The sequence below is a fragment of the Delphinapterus leucas genome, chromosome 15 (assembly GCF_059928025.1).
Source record: "Delphinapterus leucas isolate spDelLeu-1000000601 "Yukka" chromosome 15, BTC_Dleu_Yukka2, whole genome shotgun sequence".
In the NCBI taxonomy this organism is placed as follows: Eukaryota; Metazoa; Chordata; class Mammalia; order Artiodactyla; family Monodontidae; genus Delphinapterus; species Delphinapterus leucas.
The window spans coordinates 26545438-26567420 of NC_143143.1; the positions used below are offsets into that span (position 1 = coordinate 26545438).

The 21983-nt window shown below is 41.4% G+C and overlaps 1 protein-coding gene across 1 annotated transcript in view; it reads right to left on the reverse strand.

Moving 5' to 3' along the window:
• The window catches only part of ERCC4 (ERCC excision repair 4, endonuclease catalytic subunit), a 184421-nt gene that overhangs the window by 132506 nt on the left and 29932 nt on the right, over window positions 1-21983 (reverse strand). The window contains exons 11-12 of the mRNA XM_022552226.3: window positions 12450-21331; window positions 11181-11276 (exon numbers count right to left, since the gene is read on the reverse strand). Of these exons, the coding sequence (XP_022407934.1) occupies window positions 20598-21331 (734 nt within the window). The 3' untranslated portion in view covers window positions 11181-11276; window positions 12450-20597. The remainder of the gene's footprint in view (window positions 1-11180; window positions 11277-12449; window positions 21332-21983) is intronic.

A 21983-nucleotide genomic window follows, 5' to 3' on the forward strand; every position in this document is an offset into this window, starting at 1 on the left:
TTCGTTGCTGTGCGCTAGCTTTCTGTAGTTGTGGCGAGTAGGGGCTACACTTCATTGCAGTGCATGGGTTTCTCATTGCAGTGGCCTCTCTCGTTGCAAAGCATGGGCTCTAGGCACGTGGGCTTCAGTAGTTGTGGCCCGTGGGCTCAGAAGTTGTGGCTCGCAGACTCTAGAGTGCAGGCTCAGTAGCTGTGGCGCACAGGCTTAGTTGCTCCGTGGCATGTGGGATCTTCTCGGGCCAGGGATCGAACCCATGTCCCCTGCATTGGCAGGTAGATTCTTAACCACTGTGCCTCCAGGGAAGCCCCCAAATATGACTTAACGGGATATAAACATTTAGTCTCTAGCAACTAGAGACCACCGTGGCCCTTTGGTTAGCATTCCACAGGAAGCAACAGTAGAAAAGAGATAATGTGTATAGTAGCATCATCTGAACAACTGGCATTTTGGACCCATAGCCAGGTCCCCAACAGAGAAATGTGTTTTTGATCTTTTCTATTTCCAGGGCCTCAGTCCTAGCTATGACATTCTCACAGTGCATCCATCTCTCTGGCTACTCACTGGAGAAAAGATAACGTTTAAGTGGTTTTGTTATTCAATAAAAATGAAAATAAAAAGAGCAATTAACTAAACAACTGAGATAAAAACTAATAAATCTAAGGACGGTAGAAGGAAATAAGGAAAGATAAAAGCAGACATAAGCAAATTAGAAAACAGAAAAACGATAGGATTGGTAAGATAAATTAAAAAACTAACTCTTAAAAAACCAATAAAACAGACAATCCTCTGGCAAGGTTACATGAGAAGAAAAGAAAAAATACAAGTAAATAGCCCTAGAAATATGAAAGGGATGAGAAACAAAGACATGAAAGAAGATTACAGTTAAAAGCACGCTCTGTTCAAATTTATACTAATAAATTAGTAACCAAAATAAGACAATATAATCCACTCAAGAAGAGGTGGAAAAATTCAAGACAAAAAAAGTCACAGAAGAAGCTGATAAAGAGCTTTCCGCAACTTTGCTGAAATGAGAACTCAGATGATTTGGGCGGGAGTGGGGGAGTGGGCAAATTCTGTCAAACCTTAAGGGAAGAGAGAATTTCTATATGACTGAGCTGGTTCCAGAGCATAAAAAATGTTTAAAAGTGTCTCAGATGATTTTACGAGCTAACCCAGCTTTGGTAACCAAATCCTGAGAAGAGAGAAAAAGAGACAGAGACAGAAAACAAGAGCCTTAGACCAAACTTATTTAGGGATAGTATACTAGTGTCACCCCAAAATCCATATCCGCCTGGAACCTCAGAATGTGACCTTAACTGGAAATAGGGTCTTTGTAGATGTAATTATTAAGATGATATCATACTGGATTAGGGTGCACCCTAAATCCGGTGACTGCTGTCCTTCTAAGAAGAGGAGAGGACACACAGAGATACGCTCGGAAGGAGAAGGCCATGTGAAGATGCAGGCAGAGACTGGAAGGATGCAGCTACATACAAGTCAACGAATGCAAATGTCGCCAGCAGCCACCAGGAGCTGGAAAGATTCTCCCCTGGAGCCTCTGGAGGGAGCATGGCCCCAATGACACCTGGATTTCCAACTTCTGGAACTGGGAGAGAATAAAGTTCTGTTGTTTTAAGCTACCCAATTTGTGGTGCTTTGTTATGGCAGCTCTCAGAGACTAAGACAGATAGGGATGCAGGTATTTTTCTATTTCTTTGGTCATTTGAGTCATTTTGAAAGGAAAGAGAATATACGGGCTGAATTTACTATCTGGGAAACAAATGAATACAGAAGTCCCTACATTGCTCCCTCCTGTGGGTCTACCCTGGTGGTCTCATGATCACCTGGAGGACTTAGACTCAGCAATACTTTTTCCCCAAGCAATTATGGGACCTGGAGCAAGAGTTTGATGGGAGGCCTGTATACCATATGGCTAGAGTGATTAAGAGATAAAAGTAAGCTAACTGTGCTTAAAAATTGTTGCACTTCTACTTTGATGGATATACTTTTATAACCACTTGGGAAGCCAAGTTTCAACTGAGAATTCTCCCAGTCTCCTTGGCATTCTAAGATATTATTGAGTGGCATAAGGACAGTTGAACACCCTTTCCTCATGGTCCCCAGCTCCATCCTACATCATAATGGGCCTATGGGAATACTGTGGACATTTCAGCCCACTTGTCCAAGCTTCGTCTACCCTCCACACAATCAGCTGTCCCTGGGACTTCCCTGGTGACGCAGTGGTTGAGAATCCTCCTGCCAATGCAGGGACACGGGTTCAAGCCCTGCTCCGGGAAGATCCCACATGCCATGAAGCAGCTAAGCCTGTGTGCCACAACTACTGAGCCTGCATGCCACAACTACTGAAGCCCACGTGCCTAGAGCCTGTGCTCCGCAACAACAGAAGCCACTGCAATGAGAAGCCTGCGCACTGCAACAAAGAGTAGCCCGTGTTCGCCACAACTAGAGAAAGCCCGCGCACAGCAACGCAGCCAAAAATAAATAAATAAATATTTTAAAATAAAAAAAAACAAATGCAAAAAAAAAAAAAAAAATCAGTCATCCTTGGTCATTCTTCCAGGCCTGGGAGTGCAAACACGTGCCGTGCTGTCCTCCACTGGAAGAACGGACATAGGAAAGAGGCCTGCACAGGTCCTGGGTGCAGGCTTGGGCCATTTAGGTAGAAGGCAGGGAGCACAGGGCCCAGGCATTCAGTAATCCAGAATTCCCAACCCAAACAGGCCTGCACCCACTTGTAGGACCTTCACCCTGTGGTCTCCTTACCTTCTGCGGAGGAGTGTGGCCAAAAGAGGGACAGAGCAGGGCCCTGTAAGGCAAAGGCAGGAGCTGCCCTTGCCTGGGTCTAAGGGTGGTTTTGCTTAATAGTTTGTCACATTGCAAAAAAAGACCCAATTCTACAGTACACTGAAGACAATGGATACTTTATTAATAGCTTTATGAGACATCAGAGAAAGGAACCAAATTACAAACCACAGCAGACACTGTGAGAAATCTCGGTCCCTGCCCCCCAGAGTTCTTTCCCCCTCCTCCTCAAAGAGCCTCTAAAAAAGCAAGATTTCTGTACTGAGAAGAATCGAGCTTGAACATTTTTCCCTCAGCAAAACAAAAGCCGAATAATCATCCATCAATCCTCTAGAATATCCGCGTGGCCGTGGTGAAGCTTTACTACCTCTCCCTTCCCTCTAAGTGTCACACTATTTACCCAAGAAAACAAGGAGGAGATAGTGGTGGTCGTGCGATGGAGGCAATAGGTGAGTTTTGCTGCAAAAACAAAACAAAATAGACCTTTTCCCTCCTAGTTTTGTAACTCTTCAATAAGACAGAAAGTGGAATACAACTGTATAATAAAAGAATAACATAATGTGACTAATTATAGCTTAGTTCCACACATCACAAAGGCAAGGATGGTTCAATATTAGAAAATGTACGGATTCATCACATTCATCCAGCAAAGAAGAAAACCATATCAGCTAATAGAATTCAAAATTCTCTCTTCATATAATATTCCTGCTAGATTGGAGAGAGACGGAGGCTTCACGTGAAAAAGAATAACTCAGGAGTCTACAAAATAGCTAACTGGTCAAACGGTGGAGGCATTTTTACTAAACCAGGATGAGGCAAGAATGCCTGGTATTCCAACTCAATACATTCTTATATTCTGGAAGTTCTAGCCAAAGGGGGTCATACTCTGAGCCTGGGTTGAACCTGACCATCAGATATTCTATATTTGACTTGCCTGTTGTTTAAAACGTTTGAATTCATTTTCAACACTTAAAAGACTTATAGATTTCACATTTTAAAAAACACCTGATTTTTGGTATATCTTTTTTAAAAATCTGACCACCTGTCAACACGTGGCCTGTTTCTCAAACAGCACAAAATGGCTGAAGCTGAGTAAGAACTTCTCCCTTTAGGTAAGACTTGTGCTCTCCCGTTTGCCAAAGGCCTCACCGGGCCCAGTTCTCTCATTTATGTTACTTGCCTGGGCCCCACAGGCATCTGAATTCCTGAATCCGTACTGAAGCCAAGAACTAGAAAAAGAGGTATAAATGTGGAAAGGGAGACAAAATTATCATTTGCGGGGGGGGAGTGAGCTACCTGCAACATCCAAAAGAATCAATGAAAAACCCTTAAAATGAATAAGAGTTCTGTAAGATGGCCAGTTACAAAATCCATAAAAATTAATATAGCAGAATGACTCGGGGTTGGGGGAGGTAAGAGAGTTTAGTCACCATGTGCAATAACAACAAAAAACTTTGAATTAACTTCGCAAGAAATGTGCAGGATTTGTATGACTCAAACTTCAAGATACTGCTGAAGAACAGGAAATACAAGTAAAGTAAAACACACCATTTTCCTAATATTGTTGTAAGGATGTCCATTATTACCAAAATAACATAAATTTAATACAATTCCAATAAAAATCTAAACATAACTTTTTTGGGGAAACTTGACCAAGAGGGTCTTAAATATTTGTCTGGAAGAATAAATGCTTGAGGATAGCCAGCTAGCCAATAAAAATGTCAAAGAGCATAATAATAGGGAAGCATCTGTCCAACAAATAATTAAAGTTTATTATAAAATGATAATTAAACTTATAAGATGTGACTATAGGAACAATCAGCATAACAGGATGAGACTCGAAAGCACAAAAACAGATCCGAATGTGCACATAAATATAGTACAAGTCCTACTTCAAATCAGCAGGTAAAGAAAACATTTTTCATAGAGTTACCATATGATCCAGCAATCCCACTCCTAGGCATATATTGGAAAAAACTCTAATTTGAAAAGGTATATGCACCCTAATGTTCATAGCAGCACTATTTACAATCACCAAGACATGGAAGCAACCTAAATGTCCATCAGTAGATGAATGGATAAAGAAAATGTGATATATACACACACATACACACACAATGGAATATTACTCAGCCATAAAAAAGAATGAAATAATGCCATCTGCAGCAACATGGATGGACCTAGAGATTATCATATTAAGTGAAGTAAGTCAGACAGAGAAAGACAAGCATCATATGATATCACTTATATGTGGAATCTAAAATATGACAAAAATGAACATATCTACGAAACAGCAATGGACTCACAGACATAGAGAACAGACCCGTGGTTACCAAGGGGAGGAGGAGTGGGGAAGGGGAGGATTGGGAGTTTGGGATTAGCAGATGCAAACTAGTACATATAGAAAGGATAAACAACAAGGTCTTATTGTATAGCACAGGGAACTATATTCAATATCCTGTGATAAACCATAGTGGAAAAGAATATGAAAAATAATATATATGTATAACTGAATCACTTTGCTGTACAGCAGAAATTAACACAACATTGTAAATCAACTATACTTCAATGAAATTTTAAAAAAAAGAAAACATTTTTCAAGAAATGATGTCAGGCAACTAGCTAGCCGTTTTGAAAAAGTTAGCTCCAGACTTCCCATCATAAACTGACATCAGTTTTTGATGGAACAGAGATTTAAATGTAGAAAATGAAATAAGAATACCCCCCTAAAATTCAGGTGAATTTTACATATCCTCGAATGAAAAGGGAATTTTTAAAATACCAAAACATATCAGATTAAAAAAATCTGAAATGCAAAAGCGTAGAAAAAAAGATAAAAGACAAATTTAGAAAAATGTTTGCAATGTTTATGAAACTGGTTAAAACCCTCAACAGATGTAGTTCTTACAAAGACATAAGAGAAAGAATATTGGGTCGATAAAAGGGGAGATGATACCAATAGACAATTCACACACACACACACACACACACACACACACACACACACAAAGGGCTGGGGAGGGGAGTGGGGGTTGGAGAGAGAGAAACAAATGGCCAAGAAACAGATGAAAAAATTAATCTCAATAATAATTGAAGAAATACAAGTTAAAATAGTGAAATGACATTGAACTTAAGAGTACTTTGATAGAAGTCACAATGCTGCCATTCTTAGTGAGTTTGTAGGAGAATGGGTTCTCACATCCTGCTGACGTGAATATCAATTGATAAAACCTTTTTGGAGAGCAAGTCCACTGGATATATCAAAAAGTGAAAACACGTTCTTACTCTTTGATTAGGAATTCCCACGTAGCAGAATTTATTCTGAGAACGTTATCATGGATGTGCACGAAGGCTTAGTGTAAATGAGACGCATGTCACCATTTCTTCTAATAGGGAACCATTGGAAACGTAAGGGTCGACAGCACAGAACTGGTCTGATAAAGTCTGGGGCTGATACGAGTGTGGGAGAGCAACTTGGATTGGTTGGTGGCGCTGATGCACATTTGATAAATATTTTAAATTCCACCCACAGAAGGATATACTCTGTACCGCTCAAATAATGACGCGGAAGAACATTTATCACGTTGAAAAACTATATACAATAGCATCTATGGGAAGATTCCAAAACAGAAAACAGCCTAGGATACACGACAAAATGCCAGAAATGATATCTCTGGCTAGTAAAATTAGATGTAGTTTTTTGCCTACTCTTATTTTCTAATAATTGCACAAGATTCTTAGTTTCTTTAGTAGAAGTTCTTTTTTTTTTTTTTTTAAGTAATTGTCAACCCTGGTGGAAGCTACTCCTGGGTCAAGGATGGTCACATCTAGAAAGTGTCCATGGCTAGGGTCAGGGTACTGGTAGTGAGATAAAGGGTTACAGCCTTTCAGGAGAAAGAGATATGTATATATCAGGAGATTAACATATGAATATGTATAGAAAAATCCCCAAATGAGGGGATTATGGTTGTTATTTTCTACATTCTTTTCTATAGAGCAAATATGATGAGATTATGTGTTGTTTATAATTGGGGGGGAGGGGATGAACACAATACAACTGGTAAATATTATAAAAACCTACCAGGGCTGGGCTTCCCTGGTGGCATGCTGGTTAAGAATCCGCCTGCCAATGCAGGGGACACGGGTTTGACCCCTGGTCTGGGAGGATCCCACCTGCTGCAGAGCAACTAAGCCCATGCGCCACAACTAGTGAGCCCGTGTGTCACAACTACTGAAGACTGCACGCCTAGAGCCTGTGATCCACAACAAGAGAAGCCACCGCACTGAGAAGCCCGCGCACCGCAACGAAGAGTGGCCTCCACTCGCCGCAACTAGAGAAAACCCACATGCAGCAACAAAGACCCAACACAGCCAAAAATAAATAAATAAAATAAAAATAAACTGTAAAATGTCATTTAAAAAAAACAAACCCTACCAGGGCTATAAATCCTACCAGGGCCTGGCCTTGCCACCCCCCATATCCCACCCCCATCCCTCCTTAGGTTGCTGTGCACCAGTGCCTGGGGTTCTGTTGCTTTCTTTTTCCCACCTCTGCTTTCCTAGTTTCTTCTGCCAGGACAGACTTTTCATTTTTTGTATAAAATACAGATAAATATCTTTTAGATATTGCAATAGGAAAAGATTGATTAGACAATTTAAAAAATTTTTCTTAAATTTAAAGCTTTAGTTACATCTTATGGTTACCAGTGGGGAAGGGGGAGAGGGATAAGTTGGGAGATTGGGATTGACATATACACACTACTATATATAAAATAGATAATATGGGCCTACTGTATAGCACAGGAACTCTACTCAATACTCTGTAATGACCTATATGGCAAAAGAATCTAAAAAAAGAGTGGATATATGTATATGTATAACTGATTCACTTTGCTGTACAGCAGAAACTAACACAACATTGTAAATCAACTATACACCAATAAAAATTGAAAAAAAAAAGAAAATTAAAAAATGCATTAGCTCAAAAAGAGTCATGTACCACAATGTTCATTGCAGCACTATTTACAACAGCCAGGACATGGAAGCAGCCTAAATGTCTATTGATAAATGAATAGATAAAGAAGATGTGGCACATATATACAATGGAATATTACTTGCCATAAAAAGAAACGAAATTCAGTTATTTGTAGTGAGGTGGATGGACCTAGAGTCTGTCATACAGAGTGAAGTAAGTCAGAAAGAGAAAAACAAATAACGTATGCTAACACATATATATGGGATCTAAAAAAAGAAGAAAAGGTTCTGAAGAACCTAGGGACAAGACAGGAATAAAGACGCAGACGTAGAGAATGGACTTGAGGACACGGGGGGGGGGAAGGGTAAGCTGGAACGAAGTGAGAGAGTGTCATGGACATATATACACTACCAAATGTAAAATAGATAGCTAGTGGGAAGCAGCCACACAGCACAGGGAGATCAGCTCCGTGCTTTGTGTCCACCTAGAGGGGTGGGATAAGGAGGGTGGGAGAGAGACGCAAGAGGGAGGGGATATGGGGATATATGTATATGTATAGCTGATTCACTTTGTTATACAGCAGCAACTAACACAACTATGTAAAGCAATTATATTCCAAGAAAGATTAAAGAAATGTATTAGCTACAAAAGAAAAGGTTGATCTATTTTATTATCTTAAGAACTTTTATCCATCAAAAGCTACCTTAAAAGTGAAAAGAAGTACAGCAAACAAAGGATTAGTATTGAGAACATATCAGGGGCCGCTTTTATAAGAAAAGCACCAGCAATTGTAGAAAGATGGGCAAAAAACACACACAGACACTCTTCAGAAGAAAGGGGGTGTATTTGGCCAATCAAATTCAAGGGGATGCTCACCATCAAAGGTAAAAATGCGAATCAGAGCCACAGTGAGGTACTGTTTCACACACAATCAGTCGGCAAAAATGAAAAAGCCTGAAAACATCAAGTGTCGGACAGGCTGTGGACCCATCACTTCTCATACACATTGCTGATGAGGGTGTAAACTAGGGCAACCATTTTGGGGAACAGTTTGGCTTTGTACTCTGAAATCGAGCACATGTGCACAATCCAACTTAACAATTTCACTCCTAGGTACGTGCCCAAGAGAAATGTTTGCATATGTGTAAGACCACTTACAAGAATGTTCATAAAAGTACCGTTTACACTATCAAGAATCTGTGAATGACCCAAATGACCAGTAATGAGAGGGTTGCTGGATAAACTGTGGGACGCTTATATAATAAAATATTATAGAGGAGCCAAAACAAGCAAAAGACAGCAACATGCAACAGTAGATGAATCTTAACAGTGTAAGTCCTAAAAAATTGCATATAACACGATGTCTTTTCTATAAAAGTAAGAACAACATATATACACACATATAGACACATACAGTTTTCTGAATACATATAATATATATATAAAACTGTGAGGCTAGATAAAAAAGAAAGCAAGGGCATACTGAACACATAAATCAGGATGAGGGTTCGCTTTGGCTTGGGAGAAGCAGGGAAATAGGCTGGGGGTAGATCTGTGTGGTTAGATGTAAGTTATAATCTTATTGTCAATGTTCTAGCTTTTTTGGGGGGGCGGGGCGGTAGCTTCATGAGTACTTTCTCATTATTAAAAATAACAAACTAAATAAAGCAGGTCATACATGTATCAATGGCGACGTGTTTCAGGAACCAAGGATTATTAATTAGTTATGCACTTCTGTGCACCGGAGTCCAACAAGAAATAAAAAACCTATGTTAAACGAAAGTTAGAATATGATAAAGGAAACACAATTATTAACCAGAGGAAACATAGGAAGCTTGAATCTGGATGACAGATTGAAGATTCAGTTTGAAGGCATAGATGGAAGGTTTGAAGCACCTATTACAAACCACATGCAAAGGTATCTCCTAAACTGCTCTAAGGAGTAAGTTATAGAGACCTACCTGGGGCTTGTCTTTCATTTTATAAAAATTCTCTTCCATTTCAAAACCACCCTCTGACACCATTCAGCGAAACCAGGGAATAGCCCAAAGACCTTCAGCAGCTGAGGACATTGGTTCCTTGACTTTTCAAGACAACTCAGCTCTCTCATCGGCTGGAAAGACTCGTCTCATGCTATCTTATTCCTACAAGGCATTAAATGTGAACGAAGGCCTAGCTGGGCAGTTTGCCACGAAGTCTACTTTTACAGCCTCTGTAACCTATGCTCACGGCATCCCAGAACTCTGTAATGCATATCACAGTGCTTGGAAGGTTTGGTCATTTCCAGGCAATGAGTGTGTGTGTGTTTAATCCAAGTAATATTTACTGTAATTCCATTATTACAAACTCAAAAGTTGGCTCTGCTTTTCAGATTCTTTTAAGATCTGGAAAAAACAACAACCTATAACTCCAGCCCCTGGGCTGTGTTCTGCTTACCGTCTGGCACACAGTAGGTGCTTCATGAGTGTTGAGTTAACTGGCATTGTTTTCCAAATAATGATTTTGAAGACCCTGGATTTCAAGAGTAAACACTTGCTGAGTCATCCTTTCTACAGATCGTGTTTACACAGGCACACCTCGTTTTACTGTGCTTTGCAGTTACTGCGTTTTTTACAAACCAGTATCAATCATGTCTATTGGCATTTTTCCAACAGCATTTGCTCACATCATGCCTCTGTGTCCCATTTTGGTAATTCTGGCAATATTTCGAGATTTTTCATTATTATATTTGTTGTCGTGATCTGTGATCTTTGATGTTACTGCCATGACTCACGAAAGGCTCAGATGATGGTAAGCATATTTTAGCAAAGTATTCTTTAACTGAAGTATGTACATTGTGTTTTAGACATAATGCTATTGCACACTTAATAGATGACATTACAGTGTAAACATTACTTTTATGTGCGCTGGGAGCCGCCAAAATTTGTGTGACTTGCTTTATTGTGATATTTGCTTTCTTGAGGTGGTCTGGAACCAAACCTGCGGTTTCTCCAAGGTGTGCCTGTATAGCAAAAAATAGTCTAAAAAGAATGAATGCATTCATGGGGGGTATGTCAGGTAAATAGATGAAATTTGGGACTGTCTCTGGAAATTAAGGACACAGCTAGTATATGTGAGATCAGCCTCTGTGGCAAGGACATACCTTCAAAGTATATGTGGAATCCAGGGAGTCAGAAAATACACACACACATACACACAAGCACCTCCCCCCGCCACAGATTTAGTAACAGAGAGATGAGATTAAAACAAAGCCCTCCTATATTAATGACCTTCTTGTAAAGATGACAAATTTTCCAAATCACTTTGTTGTGTCCCTTGAATTTGTTCACCAAAAGACAGCAGCCGACATACGGAACTATGAAAGAAATAATTAAAACCTTACCCATGAGGTTATCAGCCAGAAGCAGGTATTATGGAGAGAATCTCTCTAGGAGGAGGAAGGAACAGTCACTTTTCCTGTCCACCACGGGCATGTCATCTGAAAGCAGAAAAGTATCACATACTTTTCAGAAGAAGATCGTGAGCCAGTCCCTGCATAAACTCATATTCATATTTTCCCAATTGAGGTCGATCACATCTAAAAACATCTGGGCCGCCCCTCCCTTCATTGTGGCTCTTTCTTGATTAGCCCCACCTGCCAAACCACTTGGTTTTTCTTTTTTTGTCATCTAAGCACATATGTGTTCCTTTCCCCCTAAATTAACTTGCTCTCGGGTTTGCTGGCGTCCAAGTGTTAAGTCATTTCACATGTGTGGGATCTGTCGGCACCACCCATCGGCGAAGCTCCTGGGCGCAGTTATGCTGTTGGCTTGCTCTGACTTGTATTTGCTGAAATGGGAAGGCACCCAGGGCATAAACAGACGTCTCCAGTCTCGAGGCTGCCGGGGAGCAGGTGGAGGCAGGTGCATGGCAGGTCCTTCTTTCTGCCTTTGCTACCCAGCATCTACCCCCTCTCCAAATTTGTTGCCAGTCTATGCTTTACCTGTCCGTGCTGTCTTGGGTCAGTAAAAATAAATAACTCACCTACCAGCACTACTCTGGGCGTGTGGGATCAGCACACCAGTGTTAGGTGGTATGACATCATCATCCTTTCATGCGTGTACACTTCCTCTGTGTTTGCATCCAAATACAAAGCAACAGATGGGTATGGATGGGGTAGTGAGGGCATATACGGGCATATACCGAGAGCTTAAGGATAAATCACCATAAAAATGGGTTGGCCAGGTCTTTTCTTTTTCCACCAAACTGTTAACTGCGTTTATTACTTTAAAAAGTCTTTGCGGTGTAATTTACATACAATAAACCGCACATAATTAAAGTGTATACTTTGAATGATAACTGGCATATGTATATGTTGTGACACTGTCACTGCAATATTCCAGACATTTCCATCAACTCCAAATGAGTTTCCTTGTGGATATGGCCAGTTTTTATCTTCAATTTGGAAGCCTTTTTGGTTTTGAGGGAATCAGATCTCACCTAGAGCCCAAGGCTTAGCATGGCGTCACTGATAGTATTGAAGAAATTAATAGCAAAACACAGCACCCCCACCCACCACCCCCCACCCCTCCACCTCCCCAAATCCACCACTTCCGCAGGGAATACAATCCCTCTGACCAACAAAAGACTTGGGACTTCCAGTATGACTCACCCTCAGTCCTGGAGCGCATACTCAGGCTCTGATAAGAGGCAGTCAGTCTGTCCTCCGTTTGTTTATGAGTCATGCTGGAAATCAGGCAGCTCCTTTTTTCTCTCTCCCATGTCATGGTTCTCTCCCATGTCACGGACAAGAATCAGAGGCAGATACACCCCATTCAAAGTGCAGTCCTCCTTAAAGTGTCCGGTGACTCAATGGGGACCCCTACCGGTGGAGACAGAGAGGGCCACGTCATGGAGTGGAGGTCTGCCTTTCTCCCCACACTTCAAGGCCAGATCTTAGCGACTTGCAGATTTGCAAGAGACTTGGGAAAAAGCAGCTGAGTTTTCTGTGCATCCTGTTCACCGATTATTAGTGACAGAGTGGGAACTGAGTCACAGCCTGCAGCCGGTGCCCACACTGGAGCGATTAACCACATAATTGCTTCAGTGATGAACCTTCCCCCAGCTGCAACCCGCCTCCCCTGGTAGAGCTTTAGGCTGTGAGCCAACAAGTCTCAGTGGTAGGAATAGTGAAGGCCGGGGTTTAAAAAGCCCAAGTTGTGATTCCTTTAGCCAGTGCCTTCCTGGCCCCGATTTAAAGTTCCTGCACACAAGTCCTGATGGGAGCAGTGGGGGTGTTTCAACTAGAATTAATGTCATGATCAAGTCAACGTAAAGTAGATTGATCTGCTGTTTCAAGGTATTGCGGCAAAGTGCTCTGTTTGGAGAACAAATCACCATAGCAACTCAGCTGCCCCAGTTACAGTAGGCGCAGGACGACCAAAATAAAAATCCTTACCAAGTCACAGGATTGGCTAGTGAGAGCTGCTGAACAGAATATCAGTTTCCAGACGGCATGAGCCAGCACGTATTTTGGCTTCCTAAATCACTGAAAGGGACGCTTTAAATAATAATAAAACTATCCAGCCAGGCTACAAACAGAGGGGTTCTGGGCCATCCCCCCTCCGGCTTAAACACAAGAAGACTCCACCGCCAAACAGCAGCATTTGTCCTTAAAACAGACTTCGGGAAAGGGCTCATTGTTACTTATTGCGGCTTGCCAGTTCCGCTCCAAGTTGGGAGTAGATGGTACGCTAAATGCTGGGTTTTAAGAAGAGCCAAATCAGCATGAAAACAGGTTTTATGTAGGTGTGAAAAGGAGAAAAGCAAAACCACTCTTTCTTCCCTCCACCCCCTGGACCCCCAGCACCGAGTTCTGGTTCCATTGATTATCTGTTCTCTCTCTAGCATCTTCCTTCTCTCACTCGGCTCTGTTCCTTCCTTCTGATCACCTACAAAATCACCTTGGCCATGGGGCTTGCCCATTGTTCTCTGCATCCGCACCGTCCAGGGCTTCCTTTGGCCCCTCAGTCTGGTGTGTGTCCCGGGATGCCCAGAGCTCTCTGCCTTGCTGCAAACTGAGGCCACCAGTGTTCCTACTGTTCCACTCCTGATGCTGTGGGTCACTCCCTTGAAATTCTCTCCTGCTTTTGATTCTGGTTGCTGCATGATTCAGAATCTTCTTTTTATAGTCTGTCTCCTCTATTGTCTCACTTCCTAAATTTAGGCATTTTCTAAAGTCCTGTCTGTTTCATACTTGCTTTAACCATTTATCTGATGTCTTCAATTCTCATTTCTAAGCAGTTGTCTACCACATCTTCAGCTGAGACTGTCCACCTGACTATCGGTTATCTCAAAACCAACTTGGTCAAAACTGAGCTTAATCTCCCCAACACAATAGGATCCTTCTCCAGACTCTTTGTTTCTGTTAATGGCTTCATCATTTCCTGAGGCTTAAAGGCTAAGTGTTATTTAGACTCTTCCTAGGCAGATATTTTCTTTGCTACATTCCATAGACTGTCCTTTGATGCTTCTTCCATTTATGTCCTTCTTTCCATTTCCAAAGCTATCATCTGAGTTCTGGCCATCGGCACCTGTTGCTGAGGTTGTTACAACAGTTTCTGAAATGGTGTTTTCACCTCCAGCCCTTCCTTTGAGGTAGCAAGGTATGGTAGAAGGAAAGCAGGCTTTGAGTTGGAGTCCCACCTCTGCCATTTACTTCCACTGTGACTTTAATTTCTTAATCCCTGAGTCTTGGTCTTCTCACCTGTAAAGCAGGTATAATCCGTATATTTCAGGGTGTGAGGATTTAATGGGGTAACATACATAAAATACCTGGTGCACTTTAAGTGCTCAACTGATGTTAGTTCCTTTCCATTTCAAACTCACTACTGCCAGACCGAAATCTTAAGACAGACTTCTTGGTCACGTCCTTCCCTTACTCAAGCATTCGTTTTTCTACTGAAATGAGGACAAACTCCTTGAGCCTAGCACTTGAGAGGCTCCTACGGTATGGCCCCCGTGTCTTGTTCCAACTCTGCTGTTCACGACTCTTTCTTTAAACACCATTCTATTTCCCATCTGCTTCCTTGCTAGTGCTCTGGACTGGGACTTAAGTGCACTGTCTGCATCTCCGTCTGATGAAATTCTAATTGTTCTTTAAGAGTCTTCTTAAATTCTATCTTCTCTCTGAGGCCATCCCTGCTCCCTACCATTGGATATGACATCTTCCTCTGGCCCCTGGAACACCCCCTCTTGTGGCATTTTTATTATTCTACTTGCTCATGTTCTTTGTTTGACGTCTCTTTACTGCACGACTGAATGTCCTTGATGGCACGGACTGTTACAGCACTGAACCCAGAGAGAGCCCTCTGCCTTATCTCTCTGCCTTATGCAATAAACGCTTTATGCCAAAAACAAACCTGCCTGGTCACGCTTCTCTTGGTCTACCGAGCTTTCTTCTTCCCTAAGCTTCTGCCGGGTGTCACTTTTCCCAGAAACAAAGTTGCACAGGGAAGCAAATCTCTTACTCAGTGAAAGGCATTCTCTCATTGACACCAAAACTCTGGAGGTTATCATTACAGGAAAAGTGTCCCCAAATATCATCTCAAATATACCGCGTCACCATTTCATCAGACCCAGTTTTACTATTTTCATGAACCCCAGGAAATTCCCTTGTTTGAAATCACAAGTTGATTTTGTTTACCTGTCTCCCAGGCCCCCAGGGAGCACTGTTCTTTCCGTGTAGAAATACCTGCTTCATGCAAATGGATCCTTGGGAATATCTGAAACTTCTCTTTTTTCTCATTCATGAATCAAGTCTCTTTAACACTGATAATATGACACAGAAAAGGAATTCAGATTAAAGATTCCATTGAGCTTTTGTAAACGGAATGAGAAAGACAGGGCCACTAAACCAGCATGTTAAAATGTGTCTATAGTTCTTAAATATTTAATCGATTTATAGTTTTTAATATTAATGTCTTAGTTCCAAAGTACAGTTCTTAAATATATATATGTATATATATATGTAATAAAATCCACCTTCTAATTTACAAGGTTTCATTTTAGGATGAATGAGGCTGGAAATATGGATTCATCATTACATGGGAGCTCCTGTTGGCAACATCATTTGCAAAGCACAATTTTCAAAAGGTTAAAAACATGACTCTCATACAAATAGAAAAATAACAGAAGTCAAAGATTTTTTTCAATTCAATTAATGAGGAAACCAGTAAGATGTCAAGACTGATTCAAGAGAAAATTCAAGGACCTGGAGATTTGTAGTTGGTCAAAGGAATTCAGAATAAATTTGCTAACAAAGGCAAAACTGGTTAATGTCCCACTAGGCAATATTCTTTGTGGTGTTACGGTACAAGAATCATTTGTAATGCTATCAGTTTTCTGCAAATTAACCCCTATTCTTATAAGCTTGCAAAACAGCCTTCCTAATCAGTCCGCAAAAGGTTCCCAGCCCTAGAAAATCAGATAATCCCTGGGCAGCAGAGGTCACTAGGCAACAGCCAGGTCTACAGAGTAAGGGTACTCAGTACTCTCCTGGACCTCTTTCCAAGTTTTGCATACCTGCTCTTGACACTTTTCTCTGACAGGCATGGAAACAAACCAATCTGCTTTTTCTGTTATTTGTCATTAGATTTATGAAAGGGGACACAAAGCACAGTCTCCCACTCTCCACCGGCCCTCCTTTGCCCCCAGTTTTTCATCATGGGCTGTGGGGTCAAACTGCTTGAGTTCCAGTCATGGTTCCATTTACTACTGGGTGACCTTGGAAAAATTACTTAACCTCTCTGTGCCTCCGTTTCATCATTGTAAAAGAGCATTTTAAGTAATAGTACCTTTATGGCTTTACCATGAGGATTAAATGAGATAAAGCACAAATGCTAATACATGTGAGTTATATTACTACTGAGTAAGGGTTCATCATTCTACCAGAGTATTCGGACATTAAAACATTTTGAGAAATAAACTGTCTGACACCTTAGTTAAAGAGGGTTTCGGTTCTACATTTCAAGGCAGAAGCAAAATACTTAAATCATCGAAATGAGTCAATTAGTAAACTAATGATTAACTTGTTTAAGAGGCTACAACAAATTCGCAATGTGCTAAAAGAGTAATTTACTTCTTTTAACTTTAAAAGGAATGTTAAAGGAACAAAAACATATGAGTCAGGGGTGGCAGGAAATTAATCTTTGTTGAGTTAAGGTGTCCCAGGCATTATACTTACCCCATATTCATTACATTGTCAACAAATGAGTATTTTCAAAAGGAGAATGGATTCCCCCCCTCCTTAAGGACACATGTTAGTTACAAAATGAAAAACAGTAAAGGAAAATAACCAAAAGAAAAATACTCTGATGCCTTAGAAACTGGGTTTACCAAGCAAGTCAAATGCCAAAGCAGTGGTTCAAAGTGCATTTCAGCTTTAATCATTTACTCTGCGTAAAAAAAAACCAATTAAATATTCTCTGAATTTTAAATTATATTTACCAACACACTGGTAACTATAATGTACTGGGAATACATTCCCTTTCACTATACATGGTTATTTTTATTTTGCCCACAGAATGCTGAGGAGAATACTGAATAAATACACGTTATTAAAACACAAACAACTCTGTTACCAATTGATGTAAATGGTTAGGTCTCCCTCCCATACAAATTTTGGCTTATATACCCTTACATTAAAAAAACAACAGTGGTGTAGGCCACCAAATACCCATGGATAAAGATGGTAACTTAAGCACTGAAGTCCAGAATCAGACAGGAAATAGCTATAAACCAAAATAGAAAGCAAAATAATGAAGAGAAGTGACAACTCATGTCAAAGTCTGGGTAAATTTTAATATGCCCAAGCCTGAGAAAAGAATTTTTCCTAAAATGTTGGTTCTTAAGGAGACATTTGTAGGTTAAACTGAACACAAAAGAAAAGGGAATTTCCCTAAAGTTTTCTGAGCCAAAAGAAAATCAAATTATGCTTGAAAAACTAAAGCAAAGACTAATAATTCCTGTCTTTCTCCCCTCACCCACCTCTCCAGATTCGCTTCAGTGTAGGTTTTCCTGCTGGAGGCCATTTATTAACTCTATATTCTGTTATCTCAACACAACTGAATCTAGACTTAACGCTCTGTGTCTCAGTGGGTTGATAAATGAGACAATTATTTTCAGTCCCTCATGAGCTGGGAAACTGCATTCTGGACGTGCCCAAACATACGTAGACATAAAGACATACTAAGCCTCAGATTAACGAAACAGTAACTACTGCCAAAAGGATACTATTTACGGCCACTATTATAAATGATTTCTTCTTATATAACTTTAAGAAAGTATCAAGAGAGACACTGTGATTTAAAACTGAAAATGACTTCTCACAATATTTCATATGCTCAAAGTTTTATGCAAAAAACTTTTAACCTAGAATAATGTTGGTCTCAAGTTTTTAAAAAAGGTTTTTAAAAAGCTAAGCATGAGTTCATAAGTAAACTGGATGTTCGTGATTTTGAAAGAAAAAGGCAAAGTTAATAAAATGATGCTAGAAAATAAAGTGATAGTTTTTTGCAACTGCATGCATTTCTAGTTCTTTGCCAAAGATTCTTAGATTGTAAAAATTTTTAAAGAATTTGGCAAAAGTAAATACATGATGGTTGTATTGAAGGCTTTCCACAACTGGAGACACTAAATATATTTTAGTTGGGAGAGGAAGTGGCAGTGAGAGCCTTTCAACTATAATGACCATTTTAGAGTTCATTAGACACCATCGTTCATAATTCAAACACACATGAGCTGGTGCACTGTCTTAAGATGTCTAGTAGGTACAACAGCAAATAACAGAATTTGGGAGACAGAAGACACTGGCTCTCTAAATACAACTAAGACTGTTTTCTATGTTGTAGCAGATAACAAGGACTGTTTAAAATGGTAGCTTTGAGAGCTTATTTTTGAAAACTTAACTTGGAGTGAAACCCTTACCAAAAAATGTGCTCTGTTAGGATTTTCCTTTTACGTAATGAAAGAATAAAAGGCAGGTGGAATTATACCAGAAGAAAAAAACAGAAATTACATCTCTCAAGCAGAAGTGCTAGGATAGAGTGAAGCAAAATTATAATAACCATTACTATTTGAGGTGGTATCTATTTTAATGTACTTTTAACTATGACTGAATGCTTAAATAAATAAATGCATACAAAAGTGAAAGTTAACATATGTGCCTGACATTTTTGTTTTCCTATTCTCAAGGGTATATTTTTAACCCTGGGACAAAATTAGTAGCCCAAATCTTTATTCTGCCTTAAACTCATTTTTGTTTCTTGTCTTCTTCTCTCCTCTCCAAGTCACTCTACAGAGTTAGATGACAACAAATATGGTTCCTTGATACCCCTTAATTCATTCTTGTGGTATCCTTGTATAGAGTTCAAAATCCATATACTTCAACATATGTCGACATACCAAGAAATCAAGATGAAAGGTTCGGTTTGGAGAGGACAGTTGAAAGACTTCTGTTAAAGTTGAAGACCATTTTGCGTTACATGGTCCACTGTCGACTCCGAGTTCCAACAGTGTAACAAATAAAAACATGGCCGACAAAATGTGATCCTATGTGATGTGGCCAGCAGAACTGATGTCTACAGCAGCTCTTGAGGTAAAAACTTACTGCACATCACTAAATATGTGAATAATACCTAAGTTAATAATGTTTCAATATAAAAGTTTAAAAACTGCACAAAGATGCTGTGAATGTCCTGTACATATACTTCAGTAAGGACCAGAAGGAGGTTTGGAATGAGACTGTTTTCTTTATGGATTTTCAAATATATATATATTTCTTTAGGATTTTTACATATTCTATGCATTGATCTTCCATCTCCTTACAACCCTTCTGACTCAACTCATGGAAGGAAAATCAAATCTTAAAAGCTGTGGGTCCCTCCTTTGCTTGTGTGCCAGTCCCCACACAGAGACGCAGGAGGCTGCTCTGGCACAGGGACGTGGGGGGCGGAGACCCAGGAGAGGACCCGAGCTGGGGGTCCCAGGACAGGTGAGGAGAGGCTGGGAAGGAGGAAGTCTAAGAGACTCTGCTGGGACTTAGGAGGATAAACAGCTATAAAAACGGAGCATTTTCAGGGCTCCTTCACCCACGCCATCCAATTCCGTAAATTGGTAATTCATTTTATGTTTTAAAAATACTGGTTTTGAACAATCCAGTTATAGTTATAGTATGTGCCTCATATCTTCAGGTGATCAGAAGACCGACTGGCCGGTTTTAGAGGTGGCTGCCTTTCTTAAATTAGCAGTAGGAAGTCCCCATGAATTTATCCCAGAGGCAGACAGGTGGGAGAAGCACGCAGCTAAGGAAAACCTGGAGGGGAGAACAGGTCGGCAATGGCAGAGATGTTCCCTTCTCAGTGTCCTGGGAGCCCCTCTGTAGACAGAGGGTAAGAACACGATGGTGCGTTTTCAGTCTGTGGAGGAAACCTAAGTTTCTGCATGTTTCAGAAATGGCCTTCTATAAACACCTGCAGACACCTTCCCTGATCCTGACACCTCATGTAAAAATGGAACGTACTAGACCTGGCATGGATGGTGCAGGGAAGGAGGAGAGCAGGCGTGGGAAGTAAAAATGATTCCTGAACGCAAAGTTCAGAGCCCAGCCTTGGCCTCTGGTCCCCTGACCCAGGAAACAGCCTAATCATTCAAAGACTGGCAGAGAATGAGCTACTGGGCTAATAATTAATAAGGACCTGTGAGGGCAGGCAAGGAGCAGCTGAGAAGCATAGTCACGGGATAAGAAAACAGGCACCACCGTTCATTTTTCCATTTTCCCTCTGGAGATGACCTCTGCGTAGGAGGTGTGAATGAAGTCGTAGAGCTGCCTGGCATTTGCCGCGTTCCCCAGCAAGAGCACCAGCTTGTCGAGGGACAGGCTTGCTAATTCGGCGATGTTCTTAATGTTGGTCATCAGGGAGCGACAGTTTTTGGCATTTACCCCTGGCATTTTTAACAAGAAGTCCTGGGGACCGGGATTATACTTCTCTGCCTCGGGGAGGGTCTCGGAATCGGCTGTCACGGCCATGGCCGTCGCTGCGTCCGGCTGTGGCTTGTTCTGCTTCAGCCCCTCAAACAGCTCTGCGGTGGCGTGCGGGGAGGGGCACCAGAGGATCCGGAGCCTGGGGAAGTGCAGCGTGAGGAGCGTGAGCTTGGAGCTGATGTCGTTGCCGGAGATCTCCTGATGGAAGGCACCTCGGGACATGAGAGAGAAAGGCTTAGTGGGGTCGAACTCGATCAGAAGCACCGGCCGCTTGTAGTAGCGGGACATGGAGATACACTGGCTGTAGAGGCGGCCATTGTTCAAAGAGCCGATCAAATCACTGACGCTCTTGCGCTCCACGCACATTTCTGGAGTCAGAACGTAGTCTCCGACCTCTAAGGTCACTGGCTCAATGTCAATGCCCCGACGGTGGATCAGAGATGGGAGTTCGCTTCGAAACTCGCGCATGTCCACAACAATACTTTGCTGGGTACCATTCTGTTCCTGGCCGCCTATGAAGAAAAAGAAGCACTTTAAGTAACGTCACTGAGGAATAACTCTCAAAGGTGGCAGAGCACAAAGTTAAAAATCTGTTTCCACTGTTAATCTCCGATGCCTGGTTACACAGTATGACATGTTATTCCACGCTTTTCCGTATTATAAAAAGGTTTATTTACAGTTTAAGGCTATTTCCCTTAAACTAAATAGAGCTGGTAGGAAGTTGGGGTCTCGCGGTACTTCCTTACTCAGAATTCACAAATACCAGCATTTGCCATCATCTTCCCTCTGTGGTTCCTCTACGGCAGCGGTCCCCAAGCTTTCCGGCACCAGGGACTGGTTTCGTGGAAGACAGTTTTTCCACGGACGGGGGTGGGATGTGTGGGTGCGGGGGGGCTGGCTCAGGCGGTGATGTGAGCCATGGAGAGCCATGGGGAACTGCAGAGGAAGCTCCACTCACCCGCTGCTCGCCTCCTGCTGTGCGGCTCGGTTCCTAACAGGCTGCAGACCAGTATCGGTCCGTGGCCCAGGGGTTGGGGACCCCTGCTTTATGGTCCCTCACTGTTGCACTGACCACATTTTACTGATCATCGTCGTCCCAATTCCTAGGACATAGTAGATACTTAGAAATGTTCTCTGCATAAACTGCCTTGTGGACTGCTGTGA